The sequence below is a fragment of the Nicotiana sylvestris genome, chromosome 10 (genome assembly GCF_000393655.2).
Source record: "Nicotiana sylvestris chromosome 10, ASM39365v2, whole genome shotgun sequence".
In the NCBI taxonomy this organism is placed as follows: Eukaryota; Viridiplantae; Streptophyta; class Magnoliopsida; order Solanales; family Solanaceae; genus Nicotiana; species Nicotiana sylvestris.
Window position 1 is genome coordinate 40,081,852 of NC_091066.1, and position 18,914 is coordinate 40,100,765.

The following is an 18,914-nucleotide window of genomic DNA, read 5'->3' on the forward strand; positions in this document are numbered from 1 at the left end:
AAAAAATAGCCAGCGTTTGCAATACTGAAAAATACTCAATATTTTGCGGAAACACGGAAAGTTTCAATATAATATAAAATTCCAACACATTATGCTGGAATTTCATATGTAAAAAATTTAAACTTCAACATGTTATGTTGGAACTTTTTTGGATGTTTAAAGAGTATTTTTATTAAGATTTTATCTTTACAAGGAAAAATAACTAAATTTTGATTACTTTTAACTATTTTTCAATAAACAGTTGTGGCTATTTTGGTAATTAAAAATTTGCCGGTACTGAAGTCAAAAAGTCTAGTCTTCCTCTCTAGGACGAAGTTTAGCACCATTTATTGACCAATAAGCTCCATTGACTATTCTTCCTTAGCTAGAAAAGTCCCTCTCCATCTTTGTTTTTTATAACCCTCCCAAAGTAAAGATGATCAGCTTCTTCACATTCCTCTCTGTTGTGGCTTATCAGCTTTTCTCAACACAAGCAGTTACAACGATCGACATCCGAAACAACTGCCCTTTTACCGTATGGGCAGCAGCAATTCCTGGTGGCGGTCGACGTCTCGACTACGGTGGAAAATGGACACTCCAACCTTCAAACGGTCCAAATGGAAAACGTATCTGGGGCCGAACCAATTGCAATTTTGACGCATCTGGCCGTGGTCAATGTCAAACCGGCGATTGCAATGGAGTCCTTGAATGTCTGGCACCCCCGTATTGGGAAAAGACTGAATTTACATTGAAGGTGACGTGACATGACACGGGGAATGGTCAAAACATGATTATCAGTTAAGAGGCACGAATGATAACAGATACGGGGAAAGAAAAGCTAAATAGGCACGAGAGACAATTCGAATAATACAAGCTTCGTACCTATTTAAGTCATTTAAAGCCAAGAGATCAGAAGACACTGAAGACATGGATATGATGACGAAAAGGAGTCCAAATTCAATATTAAATACCCAATACGTTAGAGAATTGGTATTAAATAGGAATGATTATGTAACGTCTTATTTAATGTCATTTATTGCTCATAATTGTCTCATTAAGACTAAGGTATTACTCCTTTACTTAGAATCAACTATAAAAAGAGGAGATCATAAACATTACATTGGAATACAAACCTATTTACTGCTTATTTGTCATTCTCAAAAAGTTTATTATTTCTTTTTCGTCTCCTGATTATCAGTAGCCCGAATTTCTATTTGTCTTTAGCTTTGACCAAAGAATCACATTTTTGGTTAAACAAATTGGTTCCGTTACCGGGAATCTGATAATCTTTTCTTTGAAGTTACGTTTTATTCGTCTTTATCAACATGTCAAACAATAACAACAACAATAACAGTGATAACACATTGGGAAACAATGAAAATCAAATCCATCAAAATCAAGGAGACCTACCGAACATTGACGTGGTTCCCTTGTCACAGCTCCTTTTTCACCTATACCCCGTAAGGGCATAAATATAAGGGAGTTTTTCCACTTAAAGGACAATTAGAACGGGATTTAATTATTAATTATTCAGAGTCACCACTTGGGATATTAATGGTGTCCCAAGTCACCGGTTGAATCCCGAAACGAGGAAATTTATGACTCTGTTAACAGTCCGCGAACCAGAAATCCGAGTAAGGAATTCTGTTAACCCGGGCTCCGTGGTTCTAGCACGGTCGCTTAACTGTTGTATTAGATTTTATCCAATTTTAATACATGCTAACTTATGTGCCTTTTATTTATAAACCGCTTTTATCATTATTTTTTTTTTTAAAAAAAATAACTTGCAACGTCATGAAAATGCGTCTCGAACCATGTCGCACTCAATGCACCCGTGGTTGTTAATACATTTTGACTCCGTTGAGATTTGGATTTGGGTCGCATCAATGCGCACCCGAGTTTAAGAGGGTAATTTATTAAGAACGCTCCTAAAGCGTCTAATGCATTATTGTCTTTAGGGAAGGCCGTGAAATTCGCTAAACGGCCCATCCCGAATTCTAAGAAATTTAGACAATATTTATTGAGAGCCCCGCAATTTGTAGTTTTATGGCGAGGCTCGTCTTATTTATTTTAAAAGGGCAAACCTAAACGCAACTATATCTTTCTATATTTGTTTGGTCTCTAAAAGATAAAAAAAATTCTAATTAATTAATATTATAAAAATCGGGCTTCAAGCTCAAGTCCAGGTTCAAACAAAAGGGATCACCTTTTAGCTTGAACCCGCTGCTTAACTCAAAGCCCATAGCTAGCCATTTAATTACTAACGAAACCATCATCAATTCACTCTTGGGACCAAAGGCCCACACCATAATATGCACATCAACCACGAATTTTCAACAACATGGGTCAGGTTCGACATTAGCCCAAACCGAATAACCAACCTGGGGATTGAAGGATCGAATCCCCTGGCGTGGATAGGCCATAGTTCAAATTTAAATTAATTAAGCAATTTGACAGCTAAACCTTAAATGGTTTCTAACTAATGAAATTTATGAAGCAAATTGAAATGAGTAGAGCATTTTGAAGCAGTTTTATCTAAATGGTTTTGATTTCTAACTAAGAGGACATTAGGATCAAATACAAATGACTGACTTCACGTGTGTTTCAATTATGAATTCAAACTTTATTATCTCAACAACATAAATCTAATCAAACTAGAAAATGACTACTAACAGAAGAGTTCACACGTTTGTAAGCTAATAAGTTAACAGTCCTCAAATATTACAGAATCGGAGCAGTCTCAGTTCGAGTCCAACAGCCCAATGTTTATCCAGTTCGCACATGTAAAAAAACCAAATCAAATCGGCCCAATTTCGTTTAACACATAAACTGGAGACGAGTTTCACGATCCAATCAGCACAATCATAAACAGAAATTAAGCACGTAACAGAACTATTTAAACTACAATTCCGCAGCAGAAACTTGGCTCATTTTATTTCGTGTTTCCCAGCAGGATGTGCTACGTTGAGTCAAGCTTGAAATGTGTACCTGGATTCGAAAGTACAGTGAAGAATGAGAAATCAGCAGATGAAACAACTCGCAGCAACAACAGAAATTCAACAGGATTACAACCAGCAGCAAATGGAGTGAGTTTTGACCCAAAATAGTTCCACAAAGATCAAAGATGATTTATAGGACTTAGCACACAATCAGATAACCAAAGCAATGCATTGAACCCACAATTTAACCCAAAGCTAATTCAAATGAGCTCAAATGACTTCCAAATGGACTTAGATTCAAATCAGACCAACACAACACCCAGATCGATCCTAAATGCCTCCAATTGAAACCAAAATTTACTCGAACACCAACCAGAAACACCTTTGCAGTTCAATTACCAAAGATTAAGCTATGAAAATCCAATCAATTAGCTAACAGTTGTTATTCACCCAGAATCTTAATGAAACAGTAATATTTTTTGGGTTTTTATTGTTTTTTTTTTGAATTTCAGATTTCTTCTTCAGATCTGGAAAAATGGAAAGAGTTTTTGGGGAGCTCAAAATGGCTGAAGAGAAGCCCCCTCTCTAAGGCATGAGAATGCCAATTTATAGGCAACCCAAGAGTGAATAATCAGATTTTTGGTTTTTTCTTTTTAGTCCTTCTTTATTTTCAGTTTAGTCCTCTTATTTCTAACTTGTTACTCAAGTAAGTACCTCTATTGTGCTAAAATGTACACTAAAATCCTATTTTAGAAGGCCCTAGGGTGCTCTTCTACCCATGCAATACCTATACTATCCTTTCTTTTACTTTGAAATTACTATTCTTATCAGAATTACCCTTTTCCACGCCTAAACTACCCCTAAAAGATTCTCAAAATTACTGATTCTACCTAAATTTTCAACAGCTGTAACCAATCCCCTAAATTAATTCAAAACTAACTAAGACTGATTAATTAGAACTCAGAAATTAACTAATTGAACTAACCAATCCCAATTATTCAATCACACAAACTCAAGCAATTTAGAAACTCAAGAGACCAGGATCACTCAAAGCAAAGCTTAAGCTAATAGTCGAAATTAAATGAAATTAAACTAACTTTTAACCAATAAGCTAACAATTGACCATTTGAACACCAAACTCAGAACTAAAAAGAAGTTGAAATTAACCTAAACATCTAGCTAACAATTAATGGACAAAATTGTATCGAATCCAAACTAATCAATTATGACGATTCTGAAATTAAAACTATGATTAACTAACAAATGACACATGCATCAAACTAAAACAAAACTAACAATGAGAAGATGCTTCACTGATTAAAACTGATGGAACAAGGAATCAAAAGAAAATTTAAACTATACTAATAAACAAAATAAAACATAAAATTAACAGAACACTTACTATAGAACTTGCTCGACCCTAAATTATTCCCAAAATAGCCAAACTGCCTGAACCCTAGATCCAACAATTCCTGAGCTCTAATGAGATTCGAGAGACTCTGGCATGGAAATCGTCATGAGGGTGGTTTAGGGCTTGTGGGGTACGAATTTGGAGCCATTTGGGCAAAGTGTCATTTTGGGCCTGAACTTCAAATGAACATTCGAGCAGATGGGCCCCGATTCGAGGGAAATTGAGATGAGATACAGAGAGAGGACGACAGGAGGAACCTAGGGTGTTTGTTTTGGCGGTCATTGGCGTCAACGCCGCCGTGGGCGGCGGAGATGTCAGTCACAAGATCGATTATTCGAGGAGTTTGGGCGGGATCCGAGTTATGAAAATAGGGGGCTTGGAAAGAGGGTCTCACGAGGAATCTAGGGTGTAAATTTGGGAGCGCTTGGAGCTTTACCGCCACCGTGGGCGATTTCCGGCGGCGGTGTAGCACTGGTCTCATTAGGGTGTATTGAAGAAGGAGATACGGGGGTGGGGGTGGGGGCGTTCGGACATTTAAGTATTAAAGGATGGGGACTTCCTGGCCGTTAGATCATGAGACCTCGACGGCTTAGATCTAACTACGGCCAAACGGTATCGTTTCAGGGAGAAAGAGGACAGGTCGGGTGGGGCGGATTAGGGTGTGGGCCTGGCGAGGGTGAATTGGATTGGGCTGGGAAATTTATTTAAACGGCCCAATTTGTCCATTTATATGGACAACCCCCATCCCTTTGTAGTTTGATTTTCTTTTCAATTTATTTTCCTTTTTCATTTTGCATTTATATATATATTTTTTGTTTTGTTAAAATGACAAATAGAAAATCATAGACCAAATTAACACTAAAATTATTATTTAATTTTCCAAAATCAACTAATTTCTATATTTAAACAAATTCCACAAATTAAAATAAAGGTGCACAAAGTCATTTTTTGTCATTTTCTTTATATGAAAACAATTCTAAACTACCAATTAACACTAAAAATATGAAATTAAATCCTACACAAACGGCACATGTATTTTTGTATTTTTCTTATGAATTAAAAAAAATACAAACAAAATGCAACAATTACCAGAAATATGACACAAAATTCACAAAATCCTGAAATGATAAGAAAATTGTTTTATTTGAATTTTGGGAATAATTTACTTAGGGCAAAAATCACGTGCTCACAACTGCCCCTCTTTGCAGGAAACACGAAGAGTTTTCGTGCAAAGACAAGTGAGTGGAAACGAACGATTTTTGCCCGTTCGCATATTCCGTGTGAAGCATTTTTGAAAAGTTTGACCGCACCCTGCTTTAGAGGTTGCCTACATATCCTGGGCTAAACATGAATCAGGTCAGTGTAGTTCGGGAGTGTCTGGTAGCTGGGACTACCAGGAACTGTGATTTCATTGCGCTTGCTGCTGCCACTGCTTGTTGACCTCCCTTATTACACCGTGTCAAAAATAAAAAACTAGCCTAAGCTATGAACTAAGAATTACAAAATTCTATCTAAATTCTTCAAACTTGTTCTTGTACTTCCTTGTTGTCTTGTTATCTTGCGTTTTCCTGTTGCCTTGTTGCCTTGTGTTCTCCTGGTGAAATCCATTGTTGTTACTTCCAATTGCTAACTGAGATGTTGTTCCTTCTCTCTAAATTGATGAACTTGAATAAACTTGAACTTGAATGTATTCCTCTGTTATCCAGGCGGGCTCTTAACTTCCGAAACTTGAAATTGAATGTATTCCTTTGTTATCCAGGCGGGCTCCTGACTGCTGAACTTGAAATTGAAATGTATTCCTCTATTATCCAGGCGGGTTCCTGATTTCATAAAAATAGACAAAACAAAGAAAACTTTCTGCCCCAGTTTGGAAATTGGGTACATGTTACTAGATATTAATAAGAATTTGACTAAAACTTGACTTGAAATACCTCTGTTATACAGGCGGGCTCCTGATTTCCGAAACTTGAATTGTACCTCTGTTCTTCAGGCAGGCTCCTGACTTCGACTACTTAAAAATTTAATACCTCCATTCTCCAGGCGGGCTCCTGACTTCGACTACAACTTGAATTGCATGTCTCTATTCTCCAGGCGGACTCCTGACTTCTGAAATTTGAAATGTATTCCTCTATTATCCAGGCGGGCTCCTGATTTCACAAAAATAGACGAACCAAGAAAACTTTCTGCCCCAGTTTGGGAAAACTGGTGCTTGTTACCGCATACTAATAAGGGTTGAAAACTAAAACTTGCATGCTTTAGAATCTACCGACTGAAATGTATTCCTCTGTTATAGGGGCGGGCTCCCCACTTCAAAACTTAAAATTTAAAACTAAAATGTATTCCCTTGTTATAGGGGCGGGCTCCCCACTTCAAAATTTAAAATTTACAAACTGAAATGTATTCCCTTGTTATAGGGGCAGACTCCCCACTTCAAAACTAAAGTTTTGTCCTAAACATGCAAACTCTGAGACTACCCTACATTTTCCTATGTTAACCCTCATTGTCTTGTGTTTAATCATGCCACACTTGTGGTCAAACCTGATTAATGCTTGCTTTTCCCTCATGGAGATTTCCTCCTGAACCTACAACTCTTCTGCCCCTGTTTCAATCACAACAAATTCCGTTAGTTTAAAATGGTGGTTAGCTGATGACATTCTTGCTGATCAATCTTTCCACTGCCTTGCTTTGTGTCTACTAACTTCCTCTGAACCGCTTGACTTTCTGACCGACTTTCAAATTCCCCAATCTCTGACAACCTGAATACTTTTGTACCCGTGCTGTTGTTTCACTTTTTTGATCCTTTTTGCCTGAACCCTTACATTTCCCCCAACACTTCCCAATTATTCCACCGATGAAACTTCCGGCGACTTCCCCTATTCCACCTTATATCACATTGTTGTCGACATGCTCTGAGCACTTTATGCTTTACAATTTTCGGAAGCTGGTAGTGGGCTTTGAAGTCCTTTCTACTTGCGTTGAACAAAACTGACATTGGAACATCTTAGACAGACAAAACCCCAAAAGAGAATGAAATGCAATGATTTAATGAGTTAAGGATAAGAAAAACCCAAAACCAAATGAATGTAAAAAGGAAAAAGAAAAGAAACTTATCTGATCGGGACAACTGGCACCAATGATCATGACATGCATTTTGGACTAATCGGCCCGACCTTTCCAGCTAAATAGCTTCCAGTTGCCATACTTTATTGCCCCAGAATTCCCATCACTTGGTTGCTTTGCCCAAACCTTAACCTTGTTCATCTTGCGGTGCCTCGAAATAGTTTTCCCCGACAGACCTTCTCAATTAACCATTTCTCAACTCACTTCCGCCTCAAGGTGCCCGCGAGGGTTTTCACCAATAAGACTCTCTCATTTATTTTTCTCTCAGCTCCCGTCGCCTTATGGTGCCTGTGAAGGTTTTCACCAATAAGACTCTCTCATATATTTATTTTACTTTGTTTTTCCTTGCTTGAACCAGAGTGTTGCCCTTGTCATGAATTACTTTTACCTGCTCAACTTGACATTCCTCAAAAACTGATCAGAAGGTCTTTCTTTGGACCATAATGTAGGCTTTTGGATAGGTTATAAAGAAAGGTATAAAGGCTCAAAAACAATTTTAAAATGGGTTAAAATTAAAACTTTCGGAATCCGATCTTTCACAACAACCACAATTTTTTCCCCAGTTTCTTGCTTGGGGACTTTTGGATTTTTATTTTGGATATGATTGAACCTCAGAGAGGCTGCCTACGTACCCTTTCGGGATCAAGTCAAACGTAGTTCACGTCATAGAGACTACGTTGTTGCTTTCTTTTCTTTTCTTCATTTTCTTTTCTTTTCCCTTTCGTTTCTTTCTTCTTTTCACCTTCAATTTTCCTCTTCTTTTCCTTTCCTTCTTCCCTTTTCTTTTTTTTTCTTTTTAGTTTTTTGTTTTGTTTTACTTTTCTTTTCATCTTCTTTTCTTCTGCACTCGCATTTCTTAATGGTGCCATTGATTCCGAAAGAGGGATATGAAAGAGAATAAATAAGGCTCAAAGGGGTGACACGAGGTAAAAGTGTTTAGATAGAAGACAAAATGCCTTCATCGTTTCAATCTTTTTAAAATATGCCAAATACAAACAAGTACAATCAAAATAAAGAAATCATACATAGTATCTCTTGACCGCATCAGAATTGATGGGCATTTCTACACATTTTCCTTCCACATCTGTCAGATATAATGCACCATTAGACAATACTCTGGTTACGACAAATGACCCCTGCCAGTTCGGGGTGAACTTTCCTTTTGCTTCGGTCCAATGAGGCAAAATACGTCTCAATACTAACTGTCCCACCTCAAACTTACTTGGACGCACTTTCTTGTTGTATGCTCTTGCCATTCTTTGCTGGTACAGCTGACCGTGACACACGGATGCCAATATCTTCGTCAATCAAAATCAACTGCTCCAGGCGGCTTTTCACCCATTCATCATCATCGATCTCAGCCTCTACAATGATTTGGAGAGACGGGATTTCCACTTCTGCGGGTATTACTGCTTCTGTGCCATTTACCAAAGAGTATGGAGTTGCCCCCATCGAGGTCCGAACGGTGGTGCGGTACCCCAACAATGCAAAAGGTAGCTTTTCATGCCACTGTCTAGATCCTTCTACCATTTTCCGGAGTATTCTCTTTATATTCTTATTGGCTGCCTCAACCGCACCGTTTGCCTTAGGGCGGTATGGAGTAGAATGACGATGAGTAATCTTGAGCTGCTCACATGTCTCCTTCATCAGATGACTATTAAGATTAGCCGCATTGTCTGTGATAATCACCTTCGGTATCCCAAACCGACAAATAATGTTCGAATGCACAAAATCCACCACGACTTTCTTTGTCACAGACTTGAACGTCTTAGCTTCCACCCATTTGGTAAAATAATCTATAGATACCAGAATAAACCTGTGACCATTTGACGCTACTGGATCAATTGGCCCAATAACATCCATGCCCCAGGCAATGAAGGGCCATGGTGCGGACATCGTATGTAGTTCTGATGGCAGAGAATGAATTAAGTCTCCATGCACTTGGCACTGATAACACTTACGTACGAAACTAATACAATCTCGCTCCATAGTAAGCCAATAATAACCTGCCCATAGGATCTTCTTTACCAAAACATATCCGCTTATATGCGGTCCACAGACTCCCGAATGTACCTCAGTCATGATAGATGTGGCCTGCCTCGCATCCATGCACCTCGGTCTGGAGTTCTTTTGTACAACACTCCTCCACTAAGGAAAAACCCTCTTACCAACCGTTGATTTGTTCGTTTCTGCTCACCTGTGGCCTGTATCGGATACGCACCTATCCTGACATATTCCTTGATGTCATGAAACCATGGCTCACCGTCGAGTTCCTCTTCAACCATATTACAATAAGCGTGCTGATCGCGGACCTGAATCTGCAAAGGGTCCACGTAAGCCTTATCCAGATGGTGTAACATCGATGCCAGAGTAGCCAACGCATCGGCCACTTCATTATGAATCATTGGAATATGCTTAAATTCTATTGCCTGAAACCGCTGACAAAGCTCGTGCAAACATTGTTGGTACGGTATGAGCTTTAAGTCCCATGTTTCCCATTTTCCTTGAATTTGGTGTACCAGTAGGTCCGAGTCACCCATGACCAAGACTTTCTGGACACCCATGTCTACAGCTAATCTCAACCCCAAGATACATGCCTCATATTCTGCCATGTTGTTCGTACAATAGAAACGAAGCTGAGCCGTAACAGGGTAGTGCTGACCCGTTTCAGAAATAAGTACTGCTCCTATTCCCACACCTTTCATGTTTGCGGCCCCATCAAAGAAAAGTCTCCATCCTGGCTTCTCAACTTGTTCCAACTCATCAATATGCATCACCTCCTCATCAGGGAAGTAAGTTTTCAACGGCTCATAATCATTGTCAACTGGATTCTCTGCCAAATGATCTGCCAGCGCCTGTGCTTTCATTGTAGTCCGTGTCACATAGATAATATCAAACTCTGTAAGCAAGATCTGCCACTTTGCAAGCCTCCCTGTGGGCATAGGCTTCTGAAAAATATACTTTAACGGGTCCAAGCGAGATATGAGGTAAGTAGTGTAGGATGACAAATAATGTTTCAACTTCTGTGCCACCCAAGTTAGGGCGCAACATGTCCTCTCCAGATGAGTATACTTAACCTTACAAGATGTGAACTTCTTGCTGAGGTAATAGATAGCCTGCTCTTTCCTACCTGTAACATCATGCTGCCCCAGTACACAACCAAATGAATTATCCAAAACCGTCAGATATAGAATCAAAGACTTCCCCGGTTCTGGCGGGACCAACACGAGTGGGTTCGACAAATACCCCTTTATATTATCAAAAGCCTCCTGACATTCATCAGTCCATTTAACTGCAACATCTTTCTTTAACAATTTGAAAATCGGCTCACAAGTTGTAGTGAGCTGAGCAATGAACCTACTGATGTAATTCAATCTTCCCAATAAACTCATCACCTCAGTTTTGTTTCTTGGAGGCGGCAATTATTGAATAGATTTGATCTTCGATGGATCTAGTTCAATACCCCGACGGCTGACTACAAATCCCAACAACTTCCCAGATGGCACCCCAAAAGCGCATTTTGCAGGATTGAGCTTAAGGTTGTACCTGCGAAGCCTTTGAAAGAACTTTCTCAAATCCCTGACATGGTCGGACTGCTGTCTAGACTTCACGATCACATCATCCAAGTACACTTCAATTTCCTTATGTATCATATCATGGAATATTGTTGTCATGGCCCTCATATAAGTTGCCCCAGTATTTTTCAAACCAAACGACATGACCCGATAATAGTACGTTCCCCACGGCGTGATGAATGCCATCTTTTCTGCATCTTCCTTGTCCATTAGAATCTAATGATAACCCGCGTAACAATCCACAAAAGAACCAATCTCATGTTTGGCACAATTGTCAATCAGTATGTGGATGTTTGGCAGTGGAAAATTGTCTTTTGGACTTGCCTTGTTAAGATCCCGATAATCGACACACACCCTGGTCTTGCCATCTTTCTTCGGCACAGGCACAACATTAGCTAACCAGGTGGGATATCGTGTAACCCGAATGACCTTTTCATCAAACTGCTTGGTAATCTCTTCCTTGATCTTTACACTTATGTTCGTTTTGAACTTTCTCAGTTTCTTCTTGACCAGATGGAGTGCCGGATAAGTGGGTAATTTGTGAACCACTAAATCGGTACTTAGACCTGGCATATCATCATACGACCACGCAAAAACATCCTTGTATTCGAACAATGCTTTAATTATCTCCTCCTTGAGTCATGGCTCCAGATAAACACTTATTTTAGTTTCGCGAACATTGTCTTGGTCCCCTAGATTAACTGCTTCTGTGTCACTTAGGTTAGGTTTGGGTTTTTCTTCAAAGTGACTTAATTCTTTACTAATTTCCTCATAGGCCTCGTCATCATCACATTCCACTTCATCATCACACTCGATTTCTTGTATTATTATTTATGAGTTAGATTGACTTTTAAAACTGGGCCGAAGATTCCTCATGCATGTCACGTCATTGATATAAACATAAAAAGAACTGTACAGAAAAGAAAAGAAAAATGAAAACAAAATTAGGAATGAAGAAAGAAGAAAAATTGCATTTCATTGAATATAAAGATAACATGGTTTTAACTCATCCAAACGGATGGAACATAGCAACTGAATTACAAACCCTGGAATAATCCAGGTAAACAAAAGGAAAACAAAACCCACTACCACGACTCCCTCCGAATTGGAAGAGGAGTAGCTTCCCAATTGTTGACATTAGCACGTGGTCCGATGTACTGTATATCTGCTCTTGCTTGACCCTTCCCCAGCCTCGACCATGTTCACTTCAGCAAATACCTTCTCAAACACCTTATCCAAGTTCCCCTCTGCACCAATCAGTGGACCTGACACCTTTGCCAATAATTGCTTTTTGACACCCGGCCTGACGAAGGACCTGGATAGGCGTGGAATCGGTTTGGGAAGAACCCAAGCTTTCCTTTTCAATTTACGAGTTCTTCTGACATCTGCCGCTGTTGGCTTGAACCCTAGTCCGAAGGTGTCCAGATTTTTGGGCAAAGAAACAGGTTGAACAATGCCCTGAAGCTCAACCCCCAGACCGTTTCCTGGCACAAACCCATTACTCAGCATTTCTGATACTACCATGACGGTCGCAGCTGCTACCCTGGGATGTGGAATGCTTTTACCCTCCGGCACTCTGTTCACCGGGATCGTGTCGAAGACCTGATAAACCCATGGCCCCTTATCATCATCAGTTCCTATAAAGGGCACAATGGCATCACTTACAGCGCATGTGGGATCTTCCCAATGTAACACGATTTCTTGTCTGTCCCACTCGAACTTGACCATTTGGTACAGTGTGGAAGGCACTGCTTTGGCTGCGTGGATCCATGGTCAACCCAACAAAAGATTGTAAGACACTGCAGTGTCCAACACCTGAAATTCCATAGCGAACTCGACTGGGCCAATAGTCAATTCAAGTATAATATCCCTCACTGTGTCTATTCCCCCTCCGTCGAACCCTCGAACACAAACACTATTTTTGTGGATTCTATCATCATCAATCTTCAACTTGTTCAGTTTAGACAACATACAAATATTAACACTTGACCCGTTATCGATCAACACCCGAGTAACCATTGAATCTTCACACTTGACCTTCAAGTAGAGAGCTTTATTGTGTTCTATGCCTTCCACAGGCAATTCATCATCAGAAAATGTTACCTTATTTACCTCAAAGATCTTGTTGGCAATTGTCTCCAGATGGTTCACTGAAATTTTGTCGGGCACATGAGCTTCATTCAATATCTTCATCAAAGCTCAACAATGCTTGTTAGAGTGGATCAATAATGACAACAACGAGATCTGGGCCGGTGTTTTTCTCAGTTGTTCAACAATGGAATAATCCTGCACTTTCATCTTTTTCAGAAATTCCTCTGCCTCTTCTTCCGTCACAGCCTTCTTGACTAGCACTGGATTGTCTTTAGCGCCCCTAGCCTTTCTCAACTCTTCGGGAGCAAAACAACGTCCCGACCGAGTTAATCCCTGTGCTTCACAACTCTCTTCCTCAATTTCCTTTCCTTTGTATGTCACCACTACCTTTTCATATTTCCACGACACGGCTTTGCTATCAACCACGGGTAATTGGACTACCGGCTTTATGACAACTGCTTCTATGTAGGCCCCTTTCACAACAACCACGGGTGCAGATGATGACCCTGGTACCACTAACTTGACTGGCTCTGGCTTCTTTGCAGCAACAAATGGCCCTTTTCCCATTACCACCACTGGCTTATCTTTTATCTCTTTTGGCTGAACCGCTGGCTTTGCACTAATTGTCTTTTATTTGACCTTGGCTTCAGTAGAACGGATCATCATGACCGTCTGCGAGGGCTTTTTAGGCTCTATCCCCTTATATATCAGTTCGATCATATTGGCTTCATGATGCGCTGGTAACGGGTTTTGATTGATGTTCGGAGCCTCCGGAGCTTGTACTTCAATACGGCGATTATCAATTAGTTCCTGCACCGCATTTTTCAATTTCCAATATTTTTTAGTATCGTGCCCCGGCATCCCTGAGCAATACTCACAGCTAACAGAATGTTCCAGGTTCCTGGGAGGGGGGTTTGGTGCTTTGGGATCAATTGGGTCAACATTCCCAACTGTTTCAATCTATGGAAGAAAGTGGTGTAAGATTCTCCCAGTGGAGTAAATGTTTTTCTGTTCGGGGCCTTCTCACTTCTAAAAGCTTGGTTTGGGCGGAACCCGGATCCTGGTCTATTTGTCATGGGAGGTGGATAGGTGTTTTGTGGGGGTGTATATGTGTTTTGGGGAGCCGGTGCATGCCATTGCGGGTGCACCGGAGGCTGAGTGTATGTCTGGGCGTGGTGGACAAAAAAGTGTGGTTCTGGTGGTGGATAGTAATGTTGTGGTGGGCCATATGGGGTATACTGGTAAGTTTGGTGGTGGGGTCTGGGTTGGTTGTAGTAGGGCGGAGGGTTGTTGGGCCTGGACCAAGTACTAGCTTCAACTGTGGCAACTTCTTCCTTTTTCTTCTTTCCGAGTACACCACCAGTACCGCTTTGGATGGCCTGGGTAGTTGCTTTCAATGCCGAATAACTCAAGATTTTGTTAGACTTCAATCCCTCTTCGATCATGGCTCCCATCTTTACCACTTCATTGAATGATTTTCCAACGGACGTCACCAGATGACCAAAATAGGTCGGCTCCAACATCTGCAGGAAATAGTCTACCATCTCACTCTCCCTCATCGGAGGATCAACTCTTGCTGCCTGTTCCCTCCAGCGGAAACCAAATTCTCTAAAATTCTCCGCGGGCTTCTTCTCCAACTTCAACAATGACAGACGATCGGGGACTATCTCAAGGTTATACTGAAAATGGCCAATGAACGCTTGTGCCAAATCATCCCGTGTATACCATCAGCCGGGGTCCTGTCTCGTGTACCATTCCAATGCGGACCCGCTCAGACTTTGACCAAAATAGCTATCAACAATTCATCCTTCCCCCCAGCTCCTCTCATTTTACTGCAGAAACCTCGGAGGTGGGCCACCGGGTCGCCATGTCCCTCGTACAAATCAAACTTGGGCATTTTGAAACCTGCGGGCAACTGGACATCAGGGAAAGGGCACAAATCTTTGTACGCAACACTGACTTGGTTGCCTAATCCATGCATGTTCCTGAAGGATTGCTCCAGGCTTTTGACTTTACGAATCACTTCCTCCTGTTCCGCATTCTTAACCGGTTTCTCAACTTCTCCCGAGATCTCAAAATGGGGTGTATAGGTATATGGCTCAGGCGCTTTAAAAATGGGTTCGGGAGGGTAATATTGGGTGTCGTGAGCTTGGAATAGCGGCTCACTGGACGATCTATGTAATGTGGCTGGGGGAGGTGCCACAAAGACTAGAACCATGGGTGGGGGAGGGTTCTGTTTGGATGGTGGAGCTGGAGGAGCGTATGAAGTGGTACCATAGCCCTGGGTGTGATAGGGGAAGGCTGAAGATGCGTGGGGAGTAGTAGGCTCCTGAGCCTGAGCCAGAGGTGGGATGTAAGATGAATTAGCGGGGTATAGTGATGCCGGATGCCCCTGAGATCATGCCCGATGCATTTCAACCATTTGCGCTTTCAATTTCCGCATCTTTTCTTTCATAGCACCCACATCTGTTACCTCAATTTCATTTGAAGGATCCACAAAACTGATATCCGAATCCTGTCATGTTTACTTTATCTTTCGACCGGGTGTTGTACGGGTGAGTCGCCAGAATGCCAAACAACTAACCACCTACCTGGACTTACACATGTAGAAAACAATTCCGTTAGCGATTAGGCTTCAATAGATTGGATAGCCGTACATTGGGCATGAATGCACCTATACAGTTAACCATTTCTATTATGCATTTGTTCAACCGCATGCGTCATCCCGGCATTTCCTTAGTTCCAACTGTAAGCTTTCTCTTTCCTTTTTGTTTTCTTTTCTCTTTTTTTTTTTCTTTTTTTTTTTCAATTTTCCAACATTCCCAAGATTCAAAAGCCGATCAACATGCCGGTTCGAAACAAATATATGTACAAAACAAATAGGATGGATCAGGATGGTCTTTTCACTTCAGGTTGCTAGCCCTAGACGGACCCAACCCCTGTGTTGAGTCCCCTAAGTCAAATGTAGCATGATGCAATTAAGCGCTCCTATTAGGGATCCGACATGAAGTCAAGTTATTCTAGGTTCAAAACCTGGGTATGTGTTCTAAACAGTGCACTCGAGCGGACATCTCGAGTCGAGGAGGGGGCAGCGTACCGGGGACCCGCGAGATCGTCCGGCTTTGCAACTTATCCGAGCCTCTTTTTATTTCAGGGTATGACACTAACAGAATAGGGAGTCTCAACCAGTAAGCACATCCCCGGAGGTGAAGAGAGAAGGGTGTTGGCACAGTTTATATACAGTTAAAATGATATCAAAGCGGTAATATTTAGCATATTCAGCACAAAACATGTAGGAAAATAAGATATAACCAAATACAACAATTTATCTAAGCTCGAATTCTGAACCCTGAACCAGAGATTCTGGGTTCATTCCCCAGCAGAGTCGCCAGAGCTGTCACACCTCCTTTTTCACCTATACCCCGTAAGGGCATAAATATAAGGGAGTTTTTCCCCTTAAAGGACAATCGGAATGAGATTTAATTATTAATTAATCAGAGTCGCCACTTGGGATATTAATGGTGTCCCAAGTCACCGGTTGAATCCCGAACCGAGGAAATTTATGACTCTGTTAACAGTCCGCGAACCAGAAATCCGAGTAAGGAATTCTGTTAACCCGGGAGAAGGTGTTAGGCATTCCCGAGCTCCATGGTTCTAGCACGGTCGCTTAACTATTGTATTAGATTTTATCCGATTTTAATACATGCTAACTTATGTGACTTTTATTTATAAACCGCTTTTATCACAATTTTTTTTTTAAAAAAAAAACTTGCAACGTCGTGAAAATACGTCTCGAACCACGTCGCACTCAATGCACCCGTGGTTGTTAATATATTTTGACTCCGTTGAGATTTGGATTTGGGTCGCATCAATGCGCACCCGAGTTTAAGAGGGTAATTTATTAAGAACGCTCCTAAAACGTCTAACGCGTTATTGTCTTTAGGGAAGACCGTGAAATTCGCTAAACGGCCCATCCCGAATTCTAAGAAATTAAGACAATATTTATTGAGGGCCCCGCAATTTGTAGTTTTATTTGGCGAGGCTCATCTTATTTATTTTAAAAGGGCAAACCTAAAAGCAACTATATCTTTCTATATTTGTTTGGTCTCTAAAAGATAAAAAAAATCCTAATTAATTAATATTATAAAAATCGGACTTCAAGCTCAAGTCCAGGTTCAAACAAAAGGGATCACCTTTTAGCTTGAACCCGCTGCTTAACTCAAAGCCCATAGCTAGCCATTTAATTACTAACAAAACCATCATCAATTCACTCTTAGGCCCAAAGGCCCACACCATAATATGCATATCAACCACGAATTTTCAACAACATGGGTCAGGTTCGACATTATCCCAAACCGAATAACCAACCTGGGGATTGAAGGATCGAATCCCCTGGCGTGGATAGGCCGTAGTTCAAATTTAAATTAATTAAGCAATTTGACAGCTAAACCTTAAATAGTTTCTAACTAATGAAATTTATAAAGCAAATTGAAATGAGTAGAGCATTTTGAAGCAGTTTTATCTAAATGGTTTTGATTTCTAACTAAGAGGACATTAGGATCAAATACAAATGACTGACTTCACGTGTGTTTCAGTTATGAATTCAAACTTTATTATCTCAACAACATGAATCTAATCAAACTAGAAAATGACTACTAACAGAAGAGTTCACACGTTTGTAAGCTAATCAGTTAACAGTCCTCAAATATTACAGAATCGGAGTAGTCTCAGTTCGAGTCCAACAGCCCAATGTTTATCCAGTTCACACATTGTAAAAAAAACCAAATCAGTTCGAGTCCAACAGCCCAATGCATTGAACCCACAATTTAACCCAAAGCTAATTCAAATGAGCTCAAATGACTTCCAAATGGACTTAGATTCAAATCAGACCAACACAACACCCAGATCGATCCTAAATGCCTCCAATTGAAACCAAAATTTACTCGAACACCAACCAGAAACACCTTTGCAGTTCAATTACCAAAGATTAAGCTATGAAAATCCAATCAATTAGCTAACAGTTGTTATTCACCCAGAATCTTAATGAAACAGTAATATTTTTTGGGTTTTTATTGTTTTTTTTTGTTTTTTTTTGAATTTCAGATTTCTTCTTCAGATCTGGAAAAATGGAAAGAGTTTTTGGGGAGCTCAAAATGGCTGAAGACAAGCCCCCTCTCTAAGGCATGAGAATGCCAATTTATAGGCAACCCAAGAGTGAATAATCAGATTTTTGGATTTTTCTTTTTAGTCCTTCTTTATTTTCAGTTTAGTCCTCTTATTTCTAACTTGTTACTCAAGTAAGTACCTCTATTGTGCTAAAATGTACACTAAAATCCTATTTTAGAAGGCCCTAGGGTGCTCTTCTACCCATGAAATACCTATACTATCCTTTCTTTTACTTTGAAATTACTATTCTTATCAGAATTACCCTTTTCCATGCCTAAACTACCCCTGAAAGATTCTCAAATTTACTGATTCTACCTAAATTTTCAACAGCTGTAACCAATCCCCTAAATTAATTCGAAACTAACTAAGACTGATTAATTTGAACTCAGAAATTAACTAATTGAACTAACCAATCTCAATTATTCAATCACACAAACTCAAGCAATTTAGAAACTCAAGAGACCAGGATCACTCAAAGCAAAACTTAAGCTAATAGTCGAAATTAAATGAAATTAAACTAACTTTTAACCAATAAGCTAACAATTGACCATTTGAACATCAAACTCAGAACTAAAAAGAAGTTGAAATTAACCTAAACATCTAGCTAACAATTAATGGACAAAATTGTATCGA

The 18,914-nt window shown here is 40.2% G+C and overlaps 1 protein-coding gene across 1 annotated transcript in view; it reads left to right on the forward strand.

Moving 5' to 3' along the window:
- Positions 1-359: 359 nt before the first annotated feature.
- Positions 360-18,914, forward strand: part of LOC104228449 (thaumatin-like protein) — a 28,442-nt gene continuing 9,887 nt past the window's right edge. The window contains exon 1 of the mRNA XM_070160422.1: positions 360-696. Within this exon, the coding sequence (XP_070016523.1) occupies positions 416-696 (281 nt within the window). The 5' untranslated portion in view covers positions 360-415. The remainder of the gene's footprint in view (positions 697-18,914) is intronic.